This window comes from Lodderomyces elongisporus, chromosome 1 (assembly GCF_030384665.1).
Source record: "Lodderomyces elongisporus chromosome 1, complete sequence".
Lineage (NCBI taxonomy): Eukaryota > Fungi > Ascomycota > Pichiomycetes > Serinales > Debaryomycetaceae > Lodderomyces > Lodderomyces elongisporus.
Genome location: NC_083673.1, coordinates 932,652 through 951,648, shown reverse-complemented (window position 1 = coordinate 951,648; position 18,997 = coordinate 932,652). Strand labels below are relative to the sequence as shown.

General features: G+C 35.9%; 6 protein-coding genes and 1 non-coding gene across 7 annotated transcripts; 4 read left to right on the top strand and 3 right to left on the bottom strand. All coding sequences in view use genetic code 12, as the record gives it.

The window, feature by feature from the left end:
- Positions 1 to 161: 161 nt before the first annotated feature.
- On the top strand, positions 162 to 233 carry PVL30_000342. Its single transcript has one exon. It is a non-coding gene; the product is annotated as a tRNA-Glu (tRNA).
- Positions 234 to 857: 624 nt separating this feature from the next.
- On the top strand, positions 858 to 3,068 carry AVT4 (vacuolar amino acid transporter 4; the record flags this gene model as incomplete). The annotated part of the gene is made up of 1 exon (XM_001527778.2): positions 858 to 3,068. The coding sequence occupies one exon, from the start codon at positions 858 to 860 to the stop codon at positions 3,066 to 3,068; it is 2,211 nt and encodes a 736-aa protein (XP_001527828.2).
- Positions 3,069 to 3,264: 196 nt separating this feature from the next.
- PVL30_000340 (uncharacterized protein) lies at positions 3,265 to 3,909 on the bottom strand (the record flags this gene model as incomplete). Its single annotated transcript, XM_001527777.2, has 1 exon — positions 3,265 to 3,909. One exon carries the CDS (start codon positions 3,907 to 3,909, stop codon positions 3,265 to 3,267), a length of 645 nt encoding a protein of 214 aa, XP_001527827.2.
- Positions 3,910 to 4,385: 476 nt separating this feature from the next.
- Positions 4,386 to 7,969, bottom strand: PVL30_000339 (uncharacterized protein; the record flags this gene model as incomplete). Its single annotated transcript, XM_001527776.2, has 2 exons — positions 4,386 to 7,336; positions 7,942 to 7,969. The coding sequence occupies 2 exons, from the start codon at positions 7,967 to 7,969 to the stop codon at positions 4,386 to 4,388; spliced, it is 2,979 nt and encodes a 992-aa protein (XP_001527826.2).
- A 3,676-nt stretch (positions 7,970 to 11,645) lies between these two features.
- On the top strand, positions 11,646 to 12,359 carry CDC8 (Thymidylate kinase; the record flags this gene model as incomplete). The annotated part of the gene is made up of 1 exon (XM_001527775.1): positions 11,646 to 12,359. The coding sequence occupies one exon, from the start codon at positions 11,646 to 11,648 to the stop codon at positions 12,357 to 12,359; it is 714 nt and encodes a 237-aa protein (XP_001527825.2).
- Positions 12,360 to 12,617: 258 nt separating this feature from the next.
- Positions 12,618 to 13,070, bottom strand: aps2 (AP-2 complex subunit sigma; the record flags this gene model as incomplete). The annotated part of the gene is made up of 1 exon (XM_001527774.1): positions 12,618 to 13,070. One exon carries the CDS (start codon positions 13,068 to 13,070, stop codon positions 12,618 to 12,620), a length of 453 nt encoding a protein of 150 aa, XP_001527824.2.
- Positions 13,071 to 13,524: 454 nt separating this feature from the next.
- Positions 13,525 to 15,951, top strand: KU70 (ATP-dependent DNA helicase II subunit 1; the record flags this gene model as incomplete). Its single annotated transcript, XM_001527773.1, has 1 exon — positions 13,525 to 15,951. One exon carries the CDS (start codon positions 13,525 to 13,527, stop codon positions 15,949 to 15,951), a length of 2,427 nt encoding a protein of 808 aa, XP_001527823.2.
- Positions 15,952 to 18,997: the final 3,046 nt, after the last annotated feature.

Here is an 18,997-nt window from a genome sequence, read left to right as displayed (position 1 = left end):
TTCTGTATATATCTCATCTACATGAATTTATATTTATGTATTTATATTAATAGATAGATAGAAAGAGATAAGAATAGAGAAAACATGTTTGACAAGTGTAAAGCTTGCATTCTTTGAAAGCAAATATTAGTAACTCACAAATAACTTCTTACAACAAGAAGTCCTTTGTAGTGTAATGGCTATCACGGTTCGCTCTCACCGAGCAGATCGGGGTTCGATTCCCCGCAAGGGAGTTATTTAATAACTAGCTTTTATTTTTTTCCTTCCCTCAATATCATATTTTTTTTATTTTATTTAAAGGGTGAATTTCTACTTTTCTAAAAAAAGAAAAATATTCTACTGAAATTCATGCTAATTTTCATGATAAAGAAAGAGTTTAGTTCAAAATAACGAGTACTACAAGGTATCATCATAAAGGAAAGGAATTGGTTGTTGGTCATTTGAAAGTGGAATTTGATAACTAATTCTGTAATCAAGCGCCTATTGTTGGTGCGGAGCATAAATCAACTACGGCGTTTTCGTTACACAAAAATATTGACTGTTTATATGTTGATAACTTATCAACAAATCATCCAAATCATTTGCTCTTCACTAATAACTGTTCTGTTAAATTTTTTTTCTTCTTTCAGTTAACTACCATTATATATTACATTTTTTTTTTCCTTTCTTTCCTTCCTTATTTCCTTATTTCTTTCTATCTTTGCTTAACTTTTTTATTGTCGTACTACTTGGCCACTCAAAATCAAACATTATTTTGTGAGTTATTCCAAGCATAGCAGGGTTTTGCCAATAGAATATTCCCAATCTTATCATTTGAGAATAGGGAAAGAAAAATTAAAATAAACAAGTAACGTTCGATGTCTAAGCCAAAGGAGATAGTAAACACAAAGGAACGGAGAAGATCAATCGCTCTCCTCACAAGGCCCCTTTCACAGTCACCTTATACTCAAGGGATCCCTTTGTCGCAAGATGCTTCCCCACGAGGCTCTCAAAGCAGTTCATATGTGGCTAATGCTCCATTTATGCGAGGGCCAAGCTCATTATCGAATAGAGATCATAATCTTAGATCCCCTTCGGGGGTAGGGTTAGATAAATTAGATGAGAACAATGATTCCACAATAATGGATACTTCACCGTCTTCTGCCTCGGATATTACATCACAACACCCACCTTCGGCCATACCGTTGGATCGGGGCGACTTGAACAATGGTTTGGATGATCCAAAGTTAATCTCAAAGATTTCAAAACACTTGCCTAGTGATTTTGAAAGCTTAAATCAAGAAGGTGCTGACATCACAAGGGACTTGTATAAGATCCAGCAAGATGCGATTGAAAAACCTAAATTGAGAAGGCACAAGAGCTGTGATAGTGCAACGAGTAGCCTTGGACTGTCTAGGTCTAGAGCAGGGTCGTTTAACGTGCCTGGTGGTTTCAGAAGAGAATATTTAATTCACCAGCATGAGTCTCAGCAACAGCAGCAGCAGCAGCAGCAACAACAACAGCAACAACAACAACAACAACAACAACAACAGCGCCTGCTGTCGCTGTCGCTGCACCCAAGGCTGAGAAGAACACTGATGCTTAGTACCCATCCTTCAGTCTTTAACAATGGCGATAACATGGATAATAATCTGAAACATTTTGCAGATGACTCGTTCCGTACAATGACACCAAACTTTCTCACCAGAAATTTCATTGAGTTTTTAACCATGTATGGCCATTTTGCTGGTGAAGAATTGGAAGATGATGACAACATCATAAATCATTACAAGTTCAACCTCTCGGACGAGCAAACTCCTTTATTGGCTTCTCGAGAACAAGGTGAAATACCAAACTATAATCCCAAGGGCACTGCCACAGACAGAAAAGCTTATTTCTTGCTTTTAAAGGCTTTTGTTGGGACTGGAGTACTTTTCCTCCCACGTGCATTTGCCAATGGTGGATTGCTTTTTTCTATTGGCACTCTTGTTGGCTTTGCCATATTGTCTTGGTGGTGTTACTTGATATTGGTGTATAGCAAGATCACTACAAGAGTTTCAGGGTTTGCAGAAATCGGTTTGAAGTTGTATGGGCCATGGATGCAAAAATTGATTCTTTCATCAATTGTTATATCACAGATTGGTTTCGTTGCCGCGTATATTGTCTTTACTTCAGAAAATCTTCGAGCATTTATTGTTAACGTTTCAAGTTTCAAGACCCTGGAGTTGAACATTATTTGGTTTATTGGTTTTCAAGTATTATTAATCACGCCAATGAGTTTGGTTCGTGATATAACTAAACTTTCAATTGTGGCTGTTCTTGCTAATTTGTTTATTTTAACTGGGTTGGCCACTATACTTTACTTTATATTCTACGAATGGCTCGTATTGAACGATAGCCAATTTGGTCCCAATGTTGAGTATTTCTTTAACGAATCGGAGTTTTCGTTATTTATTGGAACAGCTATTTTTGCATTTGAAGGTATTGGTCTTATTATACCAATTCAGGAGTCCATGATTCATCCATTAAATTTCCCCAAGGTTCTTGCTCAAGTGATAACAACAATTGCCATCACTTTTATAGTGATTGGTACTTTGGGTTACGTGACATTTGGCGAGGATGTCCAAACTGTTATATTGCTCAATTTACCGCAAACTTCTCCGATGGTTATTCTTACACAATTTCTTTACTCGCTTGCTATACTTCTTCTGACTCCACTCCAATTATTTCCAGCGATTAGATTAATCGAGTCAAAGATTTTCAATTTCAGAAGCGGTAAGCTCTCACTTGGTGTCAAATGGTTAAAAAACTTATTTAGAACATTATTTGTTTTGCTCACTGCGTACATTGCATTCATTGGTGGTCAAAATTTAGACAAATTTGTCTCATTTGTAGGCTGCTTTGCATGCATCCCCTTGGTGTACATGTACCCACCAATGCTTCATTACAGAAGCTGTTGCAAAATAACACCAAATTTGACAGAAAATGAAAAAAGGAGGAGATACTGGTTGGGTAATTTAGATTTCCTCTTGGTGTTGATTGGCGGTGTTGCAATGATTTATACTACAGCACAAATCGTAGCTACTTAGAGCACATTTTATAAAAGATCTTATAAAAAATGTCATAGATATATACACATTTATAGAATTGAAATACGTTCCATTACTTAAACGCATCACATAGATAAATGTGATTACTGATAGAAGGATCAGTCTAATCAATATACACTTCTTTTTTCACTTTTCCATTTTTCCACTTTTCCACTTTTTCACTTTTTTAATTTTTTTACTTTTGTTTCTTTCCGTTTTCATCAAAAAACTCTTTAAATGATTTTCTCCAGTTGCTTACTTGCAAAATCACCGATTCATTAAACTTCAATCTCTCTTCGTCCAAACCTGCTCGGATATCCTTCAAATCTTTGATTGTTTCTTGTCTTTTTTTACTCCATTCCGGTACTTTTTCCTTCTCTGCAATTTCATACCTCAGCACAATATTTGCAAATGTACGGGGCATGAAATAATCCAATGCAACACCACCAAACAACAAAGGTGTTATGAATCTCACACCGATATTTCTGTTCCTTGCCAATATACTTCCAGTTAAGAAAGCTGTAAGTATATACATTCCATTGGGTAATATTGGCTCATTAACAATGCTATGGTATTCTTGCTTAATACTACTCCACTCGTTGCGCAATGCCAGTGATTGTGTCCCGAGTTCGGCTTCAAGGATTTGGAATTTGGTATTGAAAGAATGACGAATTTTGCTTGTCCATTGCTCAAGTAATGGTGTAGTACGGATCACCATACCGTCGATAAGAGAAACATCACCGTGTGGCTTGTCATCTTGAGCTTGCTGTGGTGTGAGTGGTTGGGTTGTCCCTGGCTTATTTGCAATTGGTGAGTCGTTTTCATAAAATGAACGTGCCATCGTAGAAGAAATATGAGTAATTGTGCAGTTTTTGTTAAACAGGGTCCAAAAAAAAGGTACGAGAATCAATCAAAGGGGATTAGATGTAATGTAAAGTGTAATACTTTAGGATGATTAGTTTAGAATTAGCGTAAAACTGGTATGGTTTAAGATTTGAATTATGAATGGTAATTCTCGTAGTGAATTTTCGTTTGTCCAGCCCAATCACGGAAAAAAGAAAAGGAAAAAAAATAAAAAAAATAAAAAAAAGGTAAAGATTAGAAAAAAAAACAACTGTTTGTTGCGAAATTCATTGATAAAAGGACAACCTTCACCAGTACATTTACGACAATCGATTATCTTACCAACATCAAATCAAATCAAACAATCTTAATGTGATATATCTTGCGTATATCTGAAGAAAGGACTTAAAAGAAGAGAAAAAAAAAACTGTATATTTTTTATTCATTTTAAATAAGTACTATAAAAGTAACAAACTATTTTTTTCTACCAAACAAACCCTTTTTCTTCTTACCTGTACTATTTCCGTCAGCTCCTCCTTTGTTTGAATCAGCAATTCCGCCAAGCGGTTTAGCATTACTATCATTATAACCTTGAGATACATTTTGATGAAGATTCTGTTGCTGTTGCTGTTGCGTTGGAACTTGTAGATGAATTTGTTGCTGTTCAGCAGATTCGTTGCTTGTTAATGGTGTATCGTTTGTATTTGTCGAAGATGATGAACTATTCATGTGCGGTGGCTGCAAATAATTCGACGAGGATGGGTTTTGTTGATGATTAGAAGGTGGTTGCAATTGCAGTTGCAGTTGCAGTTGTGCTGCTGGTGCACCATTAGGGTGGTTTTGCGACAGCAACATGTTGCTTGACGACTGTCTTGTATGGTTTGGCGATGAGTTCATTTGATTTGCCATGCTCACAGACTTTCTCGCACCTGGCAAGGGCATTCCACCTCTTCCTCCCATATCCAACCCATCTAAGTTTCCGTTGAATTGAGGCATGGCTGATTTACGAGCATTCTTTTTGGCGTTGGGTTTAAATCTGCCTTCAATGAATGGGTCAATTGGTGCAGCATTGTTGAAGCTAGCGGAATTACCAAACAGTTGTTGTTGTTGTTGTTGTTGCGATGGTGGTGGTTGCTTGTACTGTTGTTGATAATCCTTATAATTGCTCATTCCACCTGGCATAGAACTCAACCGTCTTGGTTGTGCTGGTTGTTGAAGCTGTTGAAATGGTTGAGGTTGTTGCGGTTGACCGTACCCATTCAATTGTGGTACAGATTGTTTATAATACTGCATGTTGGTGAAAGACCCGTTCAGTTTCAAGTTTGGGGGAAACTGGTTTGGTGGCATACCACCAGAAGGTAAGCCATGGGGCGGCTGTTGATCAGCATAACCGTTTGGTGCAGGTGGATAGTTTTGGGGTTGCTGGTTATAATATTGTTGCTGCAGTCTTTGCTGTTTTAGGGGAAATGGTGGTGCTTGTTGCGAGTAACCATATTGTTGCGCTGGGAAGGCCTGATTTTGTGGTTGCTGAGGCAACTGTGGCGGTCTTTGCCCTTGCTGATATTGTTGCAACTGTTGTTGTGATCCATTATATTGACTTTGGTCATACTCGTTATAACCAACACTACCATTTCTTTGTTGCTCTCTTGCCAATAATGCCTCTTCTCTTCTCTTGAGCTCCAACTCCTTTTCAAGTAAATGAGGTGGCATATCAACTGCATCAACAAACTCGCCAGGGGTTTGAGCAGAGGTCTGGGCCACAGGAGGATTAGCATGAGCGTTGGGGTGTGCAAGTGAATGTGAATTTGAATGTGAAGGGGTCGAACCAGAGTGTTGTTCAGCAATTGTAGGTGGTTTTTGACTCGCCATCTGTTTTCGTTGATCCTCTTCGCTGAGTGCATTACTGTATTGAACAATGTGACTAAGATCGGCAAGCCCATCCAGGGTCATCACCGAATCTCTATTGTTATAGGCATTGCTATTATTTCTAGCACTGCTTGGTGCCGGAATAGATGGCTGCTGAGTAGGCAAGGACTCTGGTGAATTGTTTTGCAACTTTTGTTTCAGGAACTGATCCTCCAATTGTCTTAATTTTTGATTATACTCTTCACTGAGTGCCTTGTGTTTAGCATCATGCTCATATTCCAACGATTTGGACTTGTTTTCAAACTCATATTGCAATTTGGAAAATTTGTTTTCCATATTCACTATATCTTGTTGAAGAGTTTTCAAATTAGTCTCCAGTTTGAAAACGTCATTTTCGATGCTGATCTTGGATACTTCGAGGTTTTGAATGGACTGAACAAGTTCTTGCTCTCTTTTGGACTTGGTCTGTATTTCAGCTTCCAATTGTTTAGCAGTCAGAGAAAGCGAGGTAACATCTGGGCCCTCGGACGTTTTCCTTTGAAAGAATAATGCTGAGTCGGTGTTAATTTTGCTAAATTGGCACATCATGGAGTATAGATTTTCCAAATATGGTGTGCGAAGGCCGCTATCGTCACTTAGCAAGATTGGCTGTAACAAAAGGAGATCAAGTTCCAAATCATAACGTTTGTAGTAGTTGTAAAATAAAGCTGGCGAGTTTATAAAACTTTCATTGCTCTTTGTCTCGGGAAAAATCTTGACCCAGCTTTTGAGTAAATTGGCTTCATTTTCAAACCCCTTCACTAGTTTGCAATCCATCTTCTTTATCAATTTGAACAACTCATTGATCAAACCGGTAATCAATGGTTTTGTCAATATTTGGTTCTGCAAAAGCTCGGGAAATTCAATTTCAAATAAAACCATCATTGGGCTAAATACTATTCGGGGCAATGCCAATTTCCACTGGTACGTCATGAACTCCTTTGTGTTCCCCGACTTGAGTAGACTAATACTTCCATTGCTGTTTTCCGAAATTGATTGCAAAAGTTTGTATACTTTTTGATAGTTTGGGTTCGAGGTCAATTTACTTGCCAGGCCCGAGCTGGTTCCAAAGTATATACGAGTGTCATTGCCTCTTACTTTGTGGTAAAAATGGTTTGTTGATACTTTTCGCACATCACTTTCATTCATTATTGACATAACACAAACTGCAGACGCAGTGGAGAAACTTGTTGATACAAATGGCTCCAAATTGATGTATCCGGTTGATTCTACCAAGACTAAGGTGTTTGGTTTGACAATATTGTTTAAACCAGAACATGTCGATTGAAAGTTTTGTAAGGAGTTGCAGCTCAATATGACGACATCGTATTTGCTACTGGTTGGAATTTGTTTTAGCGAGCGGAAAGTTTGCGTTGGATTGAATTGGGAGGAGCCTAGCTGTGCAGATTTAAAGAAAAATGGCGATTTTTCATCGACTTTGGCGTCGACTATAGTTACATCAATATGTTTAATCTGCGACAACCTCCATGCATAAAATGCCAAATTTGGATTTGAGCCAACTAAAAAAAAAGGGGGAGAAAAGTATTTGTTAGTAACTGATTAAAACATTCATACACAACCACACTCACATCTACCTATCTATCTATATATAGATGGATATATGGATATTCATATATATATATATATATATATGTGTGTGTGTGTGTGTTTGTGTGTGGTTGGGTAATCCTTCCGGCCATAAAGCTTGTTATTTTGGAATTGGTTTTTAAAAATCTAGAAATTTGATAGAGTCCATCCCAACCTTCACCCCAAGCTATAGGAATAGAAATAGAAATAAAAATGGAATTAAAAATTTGAAAACCTATTCTATTTCTACCAAATCCTCTTAAACTAAGAAGTACTCCTCAGGATGAACAGTAATGTAGTAAACCAGGGGAAGGGGAGGCAAAGGAAATATAAGATATTGCCTATATGTTTGATACTTCTTGTTGATACTGGCTCCCAATGAAAGATGAAGGAAAAGAAGGATAAAATGTAAATGTATATGTATACATTCAAAATATACTCAGCCTCGGTTGGAAAAAAAACAGAAAAAATAAAAAAGCAAACAAACAAACAAACAACAATTCGGGCCCAAAATGAAAAGGAATGTGTATGTACATACTAGCTATGATCTTAAGTTGTTGAGACATTGGTTGGTTGTGGCTATTGTATCACTAAGTCTTTGGCTATTTATATGTGTGTGTGTGTATTTTGTTGTATAAACGATGGTGGTTGATTTTGATTTTGATCAATAAGGTGTAAAAATGGGAAAGGAAATATTAATTTGGAGAAAGAAAAATAAAATAAAAAAATAAAAAAATTGGAAAAAAGAAAAGTGAGAGGCACTTGAACACTTTTAGCACACACTAAATCAAAATGATTGATAGTTTTTGCAATGTGGATTTTATTTATTTATTTTTTGATTTTATTTTATTTTTAATTTATTTTATGTTTATTTTTCCGCTTTTTGCTTTTCAAAATTTCTTCTTTTTTGTTTTCTTTGGGCACTTGTTGTTGTTAATGTTGTTAATGTTGTTGATGTTAATGATGCTATTGTTGTTGTTCTTTTACTCAGCACTGCTTATACTGCTGAATTTTTGCTGCCGGTCTTTTCAAAATGAGAGTTTTAGTTGTATATTTCAAATCTTGTTTGCTATGGTTGAACAACCGTCTTTTTAGCGAATATGTTGAAATACGAAAAAAAAAACAGAAACAGAAACAGAAACAAGCAATAAACTGAAGAACAAGAAAGAGAGAGAGAGAGAGAAGCGAATGTGTTGTTAAGAGGTTGTAGTTAATCCTAATATCTATTAGTCTACTCTATTACCTGTTTTGTTTTTGATTTTGATTTTGATTTTGATTTTGATTTTGTTCATTCTTCAAGACGATGTGTCCCTTACTTTGAAGTTTAGAAGTTGAGACTTAGAGCAAGAGGAACGAGATCTGTTGAGTTACACACTAAGGGTTGTTTTTTTTTTTTGATTGTATTTCATTTTCTTTTCTCCTACGTGTTTTGAATATATAGGCTTAGTAACCTAAATTAGTTTAATTAAACCGCTTTGAACAATTGAAATTTGCACTCTTTCTACCCATGTCATCCATTTAGAACTAGATATGTTGAATACCTTGGAGAAACCAATGCATACATACAGAAGATGGAAAGAGAGAGTGATTGTGTGATTGTGTTGTTGTGTGTTGTTGTGTGACTGTGTGCTTATTTGTTCGTTTGTTGTACGATGTGAGTCAGGGTAACTTAATTTTTTTTGCTAAATGACAATCTTTTTATTTGCTTTTAGAACAAATTTTTCCTCCGCCTCCCTCCCCCTCCAGCCAATTTCTTTAAAGTTGCTTTAAAGTTTGCTTTAACCAAAACATTGAGAGTGTTGCAACTACTACCTATACTCAATGATCTAGTGTCTTTTTGTCAAAATAAAAACCAAAACCAAAACCAAAACCAACACATAATAGAGAATCTAGTTATCTAATTTCAATACAAGTTTGACTTGGTCAAAATAGTGTACTGTAAACATGGCGTCGAAGGAGGATACAAAGAACAGAAGGGTGTGCTTTCCACCAACTATCTATGTGGCTTTGTTTTGTCTTATTCGTTCTGGTATGATTCCAACACTGAAAACTCGATAAACGAAGAAACGAAATTTTGTTTTCACCGTTCGCCCGTATTCCCGCATTCCCGTATTGCCGTATTGCCGCCTTCTCGCCTTCTCGCCTTCCAAAACAGGTTAACACTTGACTCCTTTTGAACCGCAAGCAAAAGAAGGAAGAAAAAACGAAACAAAAAAAGAGGAAACTTAACTGTGTGTCAAAAACACAGCAGGTTTATACAAAGCCTCAAATGTGCAGTTGAAGATTTTAAAACAATATTGCAAATGGACAACTTATGTATTTTGGTTTGCAAAGACACCCCCCAAAAAAAAGAACATATGGAAAATATCCTCCAAAAGATGAATTGAATCCAATACTCTTCTTTGTCTCATCACCATTATCTAAGCCTCGCGTGCCTTGTAGTAGACTAATCACTGACTTGTTAGCTAATAATTACCAACTGACTTGGGATTAAATCTTACAAACCCAAAGAAAAAAGAAAACATGCACCAATTGGGACACGAGCACTTCTGTCCCGTTATTGTTACCAGCAAAGTTAGTCGGCTCCACATTTCCAAAGATCATTCGTTTTTTATTTTTTTTGTTTCTTCGTTTTTTGGCTAAGGTTGTTGTTTTTTTTTATAACCGAAAGCCGTATCTTCCGCAAAGTTAGCCGAGATTGCAAAAAAGTCGCTGATAATATTAGACAAACATCCCCTTCTCTACCTCCCCCTCCTTTCCTTCCCCACGACCAAATGAATAGACATCAATTCCTTTTTTTTATTTGTCAATTGCAAGTACATATGTTCATATCTTTTAGCTAATTAAAGAAAAAAAGTACTAAAGAATAGAAGGGATAGATGGGATAGATGGGATAGAAGAGATTGATTTTGTAGACTAACAACACCTCAACTAGGACAAAGACACGAAAGAAAATACAAAATTTTGGTAAATCATGCCTGAAGCTTGCTCAGTAGCAATAGCCTCCTTTTACCCTTTCACTCTTTTGTTTGTTTGTTTGTTTATTTATTTATTTATTTCTTTTTTCCTTTCTCTATTTGCAAATGCTTTGTATATTACGTTTCTGCTATTCTTCAGTGGCTTATACATCCAATTTGAAAATGTGGCACAGTTGAGTCCAGTCAATATGTCAAATGGAAAGAAGTAAATCAATATTCAACTTTTGCTGCTGCTGCTGCTTAAAAAAAAAAGAAGAACAAAACGAAAAACTTAACACAAACACACGACCTACCTTTAGCTTTTCTTTTATTTCTCTGATTTACCAAATCAATTGGTAGCGGTATCAGAAGTAGTGTACATATTCCAATTTGTTCATGAAATGTGTTTTCTTTTTTCCTTTTCTTTTTTTTTTTATGTTTTGTGAGAGAAAAATCCCCTTTTGTATATATATAAATATTTTTTTCACACCTCAAGCTACTCCTACTTCATCTTTGAGTTTTATCTTCTTTTCCTTTCCTTTTCCTTTCCTTTTCCTTTCCTTTCCTTTCCTTTCCTTTCTTCTTCACCAACAATCCATCTCAACGGCGTCGTTTTTTGGCAATATTCTATTCGTAGTATATTTATACCATACACCATGCAATTAACTTGATAGCTGTTGGCAAGTGTTCATGCCGTGCTTCTTTTTCTTACACTTCATTTTTGTGGTGGTTAAAGACGAAAGACATTGCGTTCTTTTAGGCATGAATCGTAGTTATGGAATTGGAAAGTGAATGAGAAAATCATCAAGAAAGGGTGTATCTCCGGTTGATGAGCTAAGCTTTGATTCTTTCGGTCATAATCCCTTTCACATTTACATTTGATTACAACAACTGTAGGCTAAATATGTTCATGTATATACTAGGGAATACACACTTACTTATACAAATATTACAAACATTGAAATTACAAACATACACATACTTAGACAAGCATACACGTACATACACAAATTCCCAGTATGAACTTTTTGCACAGCTTCTATTGTGCTTTTTTGGTCTGTCTTTTATCTTTCTTTTAACCTCTTTTTCCAAATTTATCAAAGTACGGATGAACTGTTGAACTGTACTTTTTTGGTGGCATGCGCGTGGTAATGGCTAATACACGCGTAACCGTTTATTTTTTTTTATTTTGTATATTGTTTTAATTTCCAGTCTATTTACTCAAGTGTGTGTGTGCATTTTATTCACTAACACTTACTAACCTAACAAGTATACTCAATGCACTATGCCACGAGGACAGCTTATACTCATCGAAGGACTTGATCGTTCAGGAAAATCAACACAGGCATCACTACTTGTCTCGAAACTTGGTCATGCATCATCATCATCATCTCCTCCTTGTTCTTCGAAACTCTTAAAGTTCCCCGATAGAACAACACCTATTGGCAAATTGATCAATGAATACTTGACCAATAAGGAGTTTCAACTCGACGACCAAGCTGCACATTTACTATTCCTGGCCAATAGATGGGAGTTGAATCAGGAGATACACAACTTGTTGAACCAAGGATGCTTTGTTGTGTTGGACCGATATATCTACTCGGGGATTGCATACACTCTAGCTAAGAACAATCTAGATGATAGTGAAGCCAATACCTCAATCAGTCGAGGGAAGAAAAGCAGCAACTTGGCCAGTGTTGACTGGTTGCTTGGTCCAGATAAAGGTTTGCCAAAACCTGATTTGACCATGTTTCTCACATTGGACTTGGAAGAAATCAGCAAGAGAAAAGGCTGGGGAAACGAAAGATACGAACTCCAACAATTTCAAGCCAAAGTCAAACGATGCTTTTTGCAGATTTTAAATTCAAACCAAGACAAGAGCATCGAGATCCTCGACGTTGGAGAAAAGTCAATCGAAGAGGTGACTAATCAGCTTTGGGATGTTATAGTTTCCCACAATGCAAATACTTTGACAGAGAAGCCTATAGAATACATTTGAAGCTGGAAAGCTTTTTTAATGTAAATACTAATAATAACAATGTCAATAATAATAATAACGATAAAAAATAACAATGCTATGAGATTAAAATTAAACCCACAAAATGGAATACACGAGCTTTCATTCGCATTCATTCATTTTCATTCTCGTTCATTTGCAATCTTTCATTTTAGTCCGGTTTCTTTTACATGAAGAGACCTTTATCCTTTCCTCACCTACCTTCCCCCCTCCCCCTTCTCTCAATTTTTTTTTTTCTTTTTAATCTCGATCTAGTGTATCCAAATACTGTAGCCTGCTCAATATTTTATCCTTTGATATATCCTGCAACTCACCACCAAGATATATCTCATCTAGTATGTAATATAATTTGTAAAAATTAAACACCAAGTCCACTTCGCAAACGCTATCAAAGTAAACATCCAATATCTCAACGAAAAAGTGTAGACTCTCCAAATACGAAAGCTCCGAATCATCCAAGTCAATCAGTATTATGAAGTACAAACCAGCATAGCGTCTATAACAGAGTTTCATTGTATTCTGGTATAGCACAAAATTCGAGGATTGCTTAGAAGAATCCCTCAGCAGTATAAGCCGATGTATATCAGTTATATGCTGTTGCTTTTGCGACGCAGTGTAGATGCCGTTGTTGAACCATTTCACCAACCGAGACTTGCCTTGTCTATTAAGTACTAATATGAATTGGATCGCCATTGCAAGAAGAAAAGTTGCTACTATCAAAATCGTTGTATCTGATTTATGTATATATATATAGCAATTAATGGTGATTCTTTATTGTTTGTATGATTGTGTGAGTGTACGTTGATGATACACTGATACGTATATGAATTGATCCAGGAATTGTGTATTGGTTTTTACTTGTTATTTAATTTCGATTTCAATATTCATTCAATCTTTTCTTGGGGGAAAAGAATAAGGAGGTGAGAGCGCAAAAATAAGAAAATAGGCGGTAAGAATTTTGAGAAACTAACCGATATTTAAAAAAGAATAAAATCAAGAAAAATAAAATCAAAAAGAGAATATGCAAACAAATAGAGTAACAAGTTTGTATACCTTGCACTCGTGCCCAAACTAACAAAAGTAAAAAGAAAAAAAAATAAGGAAGGAGATTGCATTTTCAAAAGATTAGCAAAAGATTTGTTAAAGAATGAGTGATTACAGGGATTATATCAAGGAAGAAGACGAGGACGAGGACGAGGCCCTAGAAAATCACTCGGAATCATATAAGCAAACTGAAGTCCGTGAGGCAATCGCGTTTCTCATCGAGATTACCCCAGATTTATTACTCCATCCAACATCACCAGAAACTACACTTTCCACCAGCAATGAATCGTCAAAATTATTTGAACTACTATCGAGTATAAATGAGCTCATGCAGGACTTGATAAAGACTTCGAAAAACACAGGCGTGGGCCTATATTTCTACAACTGCCAAACCATATCACCACTACGCAAGATGCAAAACCCACCGGGCTTTAATAGATTGTTTTCACTAGACCCTGTGAATCTCCATCATATGAAAAGACTTAATGACGTAATCGATGATTTACAACGAGGGATCATAAGCTCGTTGCATGACGTGTTCAAGTACCAGCCAATGGAGGATGAAATACAATTAACCACAATAATGAACAAGATGATCGATGAGTTCATTGCCAAAAAAATGTTTAATAAACAAAGGTTGATTTGGATTACTACAAACGACCAGCCATACAAACACAATAAAACCAAGGAAGCTTTATGGAGGATCATTGATGATTATTATGCATATGGATTTTATATCGAGCCTTTTTTCATCAAACCGCTGGATAAGCGAGAGTTTGACTTCCAACCATTTAAGGATCTATTTATGAATACTGATTTTTTAAAAAAAAAGCAAACAACAACAATGAGTCAATTACCAGGTAGTAACGATGCAAAGGATGTTGGAGACGAGGCATATGCTAACGTAGGTGATGAAAAGTTTAATCACGAAAACACGGGGTTTTCCAAGAATAGTTTGGTGTTGCGAAAATCTATATTGGGCAGTCAAATTAGGAAAAGTATATTGGGTATTAAAGAGGTGAAACGCGTATTGTTTACATGCAATTTAATTTTGAGCGATGGTGGAACCTTGGGTGGTGGATTTGGATGCACAGTAAAAGGGTATCAATTGTATACACATGAAAAAGTAAGGAAACGAGATTTCTATGTTTATACGAGAGAAGAAACTATCATGAAAGTGTTTACAGAAACCAAGTTGGTTAAAGAAGGTGGTGTTACACCACCAAAAGTGATTGAGTTGAAAAAAGAGCCAAAGTTGAGTTTTAGTGAAAAGAAAGATGAAGCTGGGATTAGAAAAGGTTTTTTTGTTGGCGATAAAGATATCTTGCTTCTTGATAAGGAACAAATGGACTTTTTTAAAAATTATACATTTGACCATAGACAAGTCGAGGGAAGTCAGGCTGGGAAGAGTGGCGGTGATGATGATGATGATGATGATGACGAGGGCGATGATCATGAGGATGAGAATGAAAGAGGGGAGGGAAAACAAGAGCAGGATTATGCACTTTCACAAGCGTATTCGAAACCACCGTATCTTCAGCTTATTGGATTCCGTGATTTGAAACACTTTAATCCTTCTTTGTGGTGCGGTACTGCTGAGTTTGTTACTGCGGACGTTGCAGAAACAACAACACCTAATAACGAAGTTGTATTTACCAACTCATTACAAACTTTTGCTTCGCTTTATCGATCGTGTATTAGGCTTAAGAAATACCCTGTGGTGTTTGGGTGTACAAGGAAGAATATGCGCCCGTATTTGTATTCAATGTACCCAACCCGGTGTGCCCGGTCAACTAAAAATTATAAGAATGCAGATGACCAAGATGTTCTAGATGATCAAGATATTCAAGATGATCGAGACGGCACAGAGTTCCCTGAAGGCTTTGTACTTGTCAAGATGCCGTGGCTTGAAGATGTGCGAGCTTTGCCGGCAGAATATATCAAGAGTGTTTTGAATTCTAGCGAGAAGCTTGCACTAAAGACTGATTCAGTTTTGGTTTCTCAAATGACTCAATTGATCCAATCCAACAAGATGTCGTCATATGCTCCACGAGATTGGCCTAATCCATCATTGAACTATTTTTACAAAGTGCTTAAACATGAAGTACTTCAAACCGAGTTTTTTCCCAATGAGAGAACATTGACGAAGAATGATATTACCGTGCAGAAGCTTGCCGAATTGAAAAATCGTATGTCTGAGAGCGATAAGCTGCTAATTAAACGGATAAATGCACGTATTGGGGAATTGGGTGATTGTGTAAAGAAGCGGGTGTTGCAAGAGGATGTGTTGGTGGATGCAATAAATGAACAAGAGAGGGCTAAGAAACAAAAGTTGAGCAAGAAATCGGTTGTTGAGTTGAGTGAAGCAGATGTTCTTTTAGCATGGAAGAGCAATACACTAAATAACTTTACAATGGACCAGTTGAAAATGTTTAGGAAAAAATACCCAGATATCATGACTGCCGTGAAGAAACAAGATATGGTTGATAATATTGCTGCATATTTGGAAGAGAATAGAATGAAACATTAGGTATACCATTAGTTTAATCAACACGAATGGTTTTCTATTGGAAATTGTAAGCACCACGCGACATGAGCGAATCTATTTAAATAAAGCTGGTATAGAATTTATGACATTCAAAGAGTATTTTTCTATTTTTCTATTTTTCTATTTGGCTCTTTCCCCTTCTTGTTGTTCTCTTTTCTCTACTTTCTTACTTTTTGTTTTATTTATCTATTGATTCATTCATCTATTTTATTGTTGTTTGAGAATATTAAGCCGACGCTGCAGAAGCAATCCTGCTCTGAGTTTCAGCTATTTGTAACACAAAAAAAAAAAAAAAACAACTGTGTAGTAGGTGCATTTCTAAAGTGTACCTTATTTCCTTGTGTCTTAATGTTGACAGCAAAAGTAATTTAGGCGAAGCAAAGCAAAAACAAAGCAAGGCTGAGTATGTGGAGTTTTGAAAGTAAGGTACGCTGGCTCGAGTACTTTGTGGTGTTCTGGGTCTTACAAAGATACAAGAGAAGAAAAGAGGCGTGGAAAGAGAAGATGAAACAAAGAGTTGTTGCAAATAACAATTGTTGGACCTTGACTTCTTTTAATTTCCACTCCCCCCCTCCCCCCCCGCACACACACACCTTGTTCTCGTTAGATTTTAAAATCAAGAATGAAGATGCATTAATTATTCTGAAACTGTCGGGTGGTGGTTGAAGGAAATAGAATTGGAATATGTAACAAAACAAAACAACAGTAAACAAAAAAAAAAAAGAAAAAACAAACAAAGGTAAGCAAGAATACAATAAAAGTGTTGAAGAGATACGCTCAACACAAAGTCTTTTGGTAGTTGGAGAGTGTGCAAGAGGGAGGAAGCTAGGGTACGAAATATGGCGTGTGTGCGTGTGTATGTGTCTGTCTGTCTGTCTGTTTTTCAAGCAATTGAATCCTACAGCTGGTATTCCATGTAGAATACTGTATTTCAAAATAATTTGGCTTATTGGTACTCCACTCTCTTGTTTCTCTCATTTGTTCTTTCGCTATTTGAATGGCATGTGCTGATGGCGTTGTATATTTAATTACAAATCTGTTTATATATATATATATACAATATACATAAAGATGTAGTTGATGTTTGACACATCTGACGGAAATGGTCGCGTCTGGTACTCAATTTAATTTAATTTAATTTAATCTAATTTATTATTTTATTTTCTTTTTCTCTTGTTTTGTGTGTTGTACACACACGCGCGTGCGCATATATATATATATATATATATATCATGTTTCAGGTTGAGTTGCCGTCAAATGCAAAACTAATTGTGGATCGATAGGTGACAATGCTAATGATGACAGTAAGGAATTAATAAAAGAGAGTGAGAGTGAGTAAGAGCGAGATCTACGAGATGCGACATCTGGCAGAAACCCCAGTATATGAGTATGGGGGCACAAAGGTTTCAGCAAAAGTTAAACAGGTGCCAGTAGTTGATAAAATGTAACCCATTCTTTGCTATTTCTTTTTCTTTTTCTTTTTCATTTTGCTTTGTCCTGTTTTGTCTTGTTTTCTCTTGTTTGTTTGAAGGGGAAATGTGACAATTGCAGAGAAAGTTTCTTGTTTCAGCTTTAACCGCGGTCTCTTACATTGTCATCATTTATAATCATAATACATTTTCCGTCTATACTGGTATACCCTAGCTCTGGAAAGTACTTTCAACTAGGTAATTTAAAGATATAATAGCAATTAACCAACAACTTAACCTTTCTCTCTCGCACCAACAGTACTGTTTATCCCACTCTTCATCACCATCACCATCATCGTCATTATCTTTGTCATTATCAAACAGCAAAGGTATTGAAGTATTGAAATATTAACGATTTACAACGAATGATGGTCCTTAGTTTGTTTGCTTGTCACAAGGTTAGCTGCTAAAATTAAAATTTGTATATAACTTTTTGGTTTGTGTAACTTTGGTTAAAGGTCCTTCATAACAGTTTAGAGAGGAAATGAAGAAGAAAAAAAAAAACAGAAATTTATATTTTTTTTTTAAGGGGGGTTTAAAAGTTCTAGACTCCAAAGTCCCACATAGACAATTAGACAAGAACAGCAAGTGTCCCATCATCACTTGACAACAATAAAAAATTACACAAAGAGTAAAATATATATATAGAGAAATATAAAAATAAAATATAAAAATAAAATATAAAAATTAAATTAAACACATCTGTGCTACATCTGGGGCAAATAATCACGTATGGGATATTTTTAGAAGAACAGAGTATACAATTTTTTCTTTTCATCATCAACAACAGTAACAACTGTAACAGCAGCAACAGCATACAAGTGATGAAGTTGGTAGTCCCCTTTAGAAGGTTCATCTTCCAGCATACATCTGTGGACTACACTCACCCTAATGAATACTGGTGAACTCCTACATACCTTCCATTTATTCTATTTTTCTAAAACTCTATAGTAAAGACTGTAAAACACGGAAATTAAAAAATATAAAAAAATATAAAAAAATATAAAAAAATATAAAAAAATATAAAAATAAAAAATAAATAGAAATTTGGAACAGACACCAAAACTTTTATTTTTTATTTTTTTTTATTTTTTATTTTGTAAGAAAAAAAAAATAAAAAAATTAAAAATTTAAAATGATCGTTACAATGCAGGCGCTTCAAAGCTAAGCCGCTACAAAGACAAAGACTACAAAATGAAAGAGAGAGTCAGAGAGAGAGAATGAGAACCAAAAAAAAAAAAAACACTAAAGAAATTTAGCGACAGAGCAAAAGGACGTGAGACACCACAGACTGCAACGAATTTGCCATACTGCTGAAGATTAAACTACTCCTTTTTCCCTTCTACTTCCTGCCCTTTCCCCCTCCCACTCCTACTGAAGGAATAAGCACAGGCAAATTCTTGTTTTATATTTAGAAAGTTTTTGAAAACCAAAAAAAAGAACAGAATACAACAACAACAACAACAACAACAACAACAAGTCAAAGCCACCTCCCTTAGAAACTTCAAAAGCTCCAAAAAGCTTTAAAAAACCACCTTCAGCTTTATAACGGTACAACA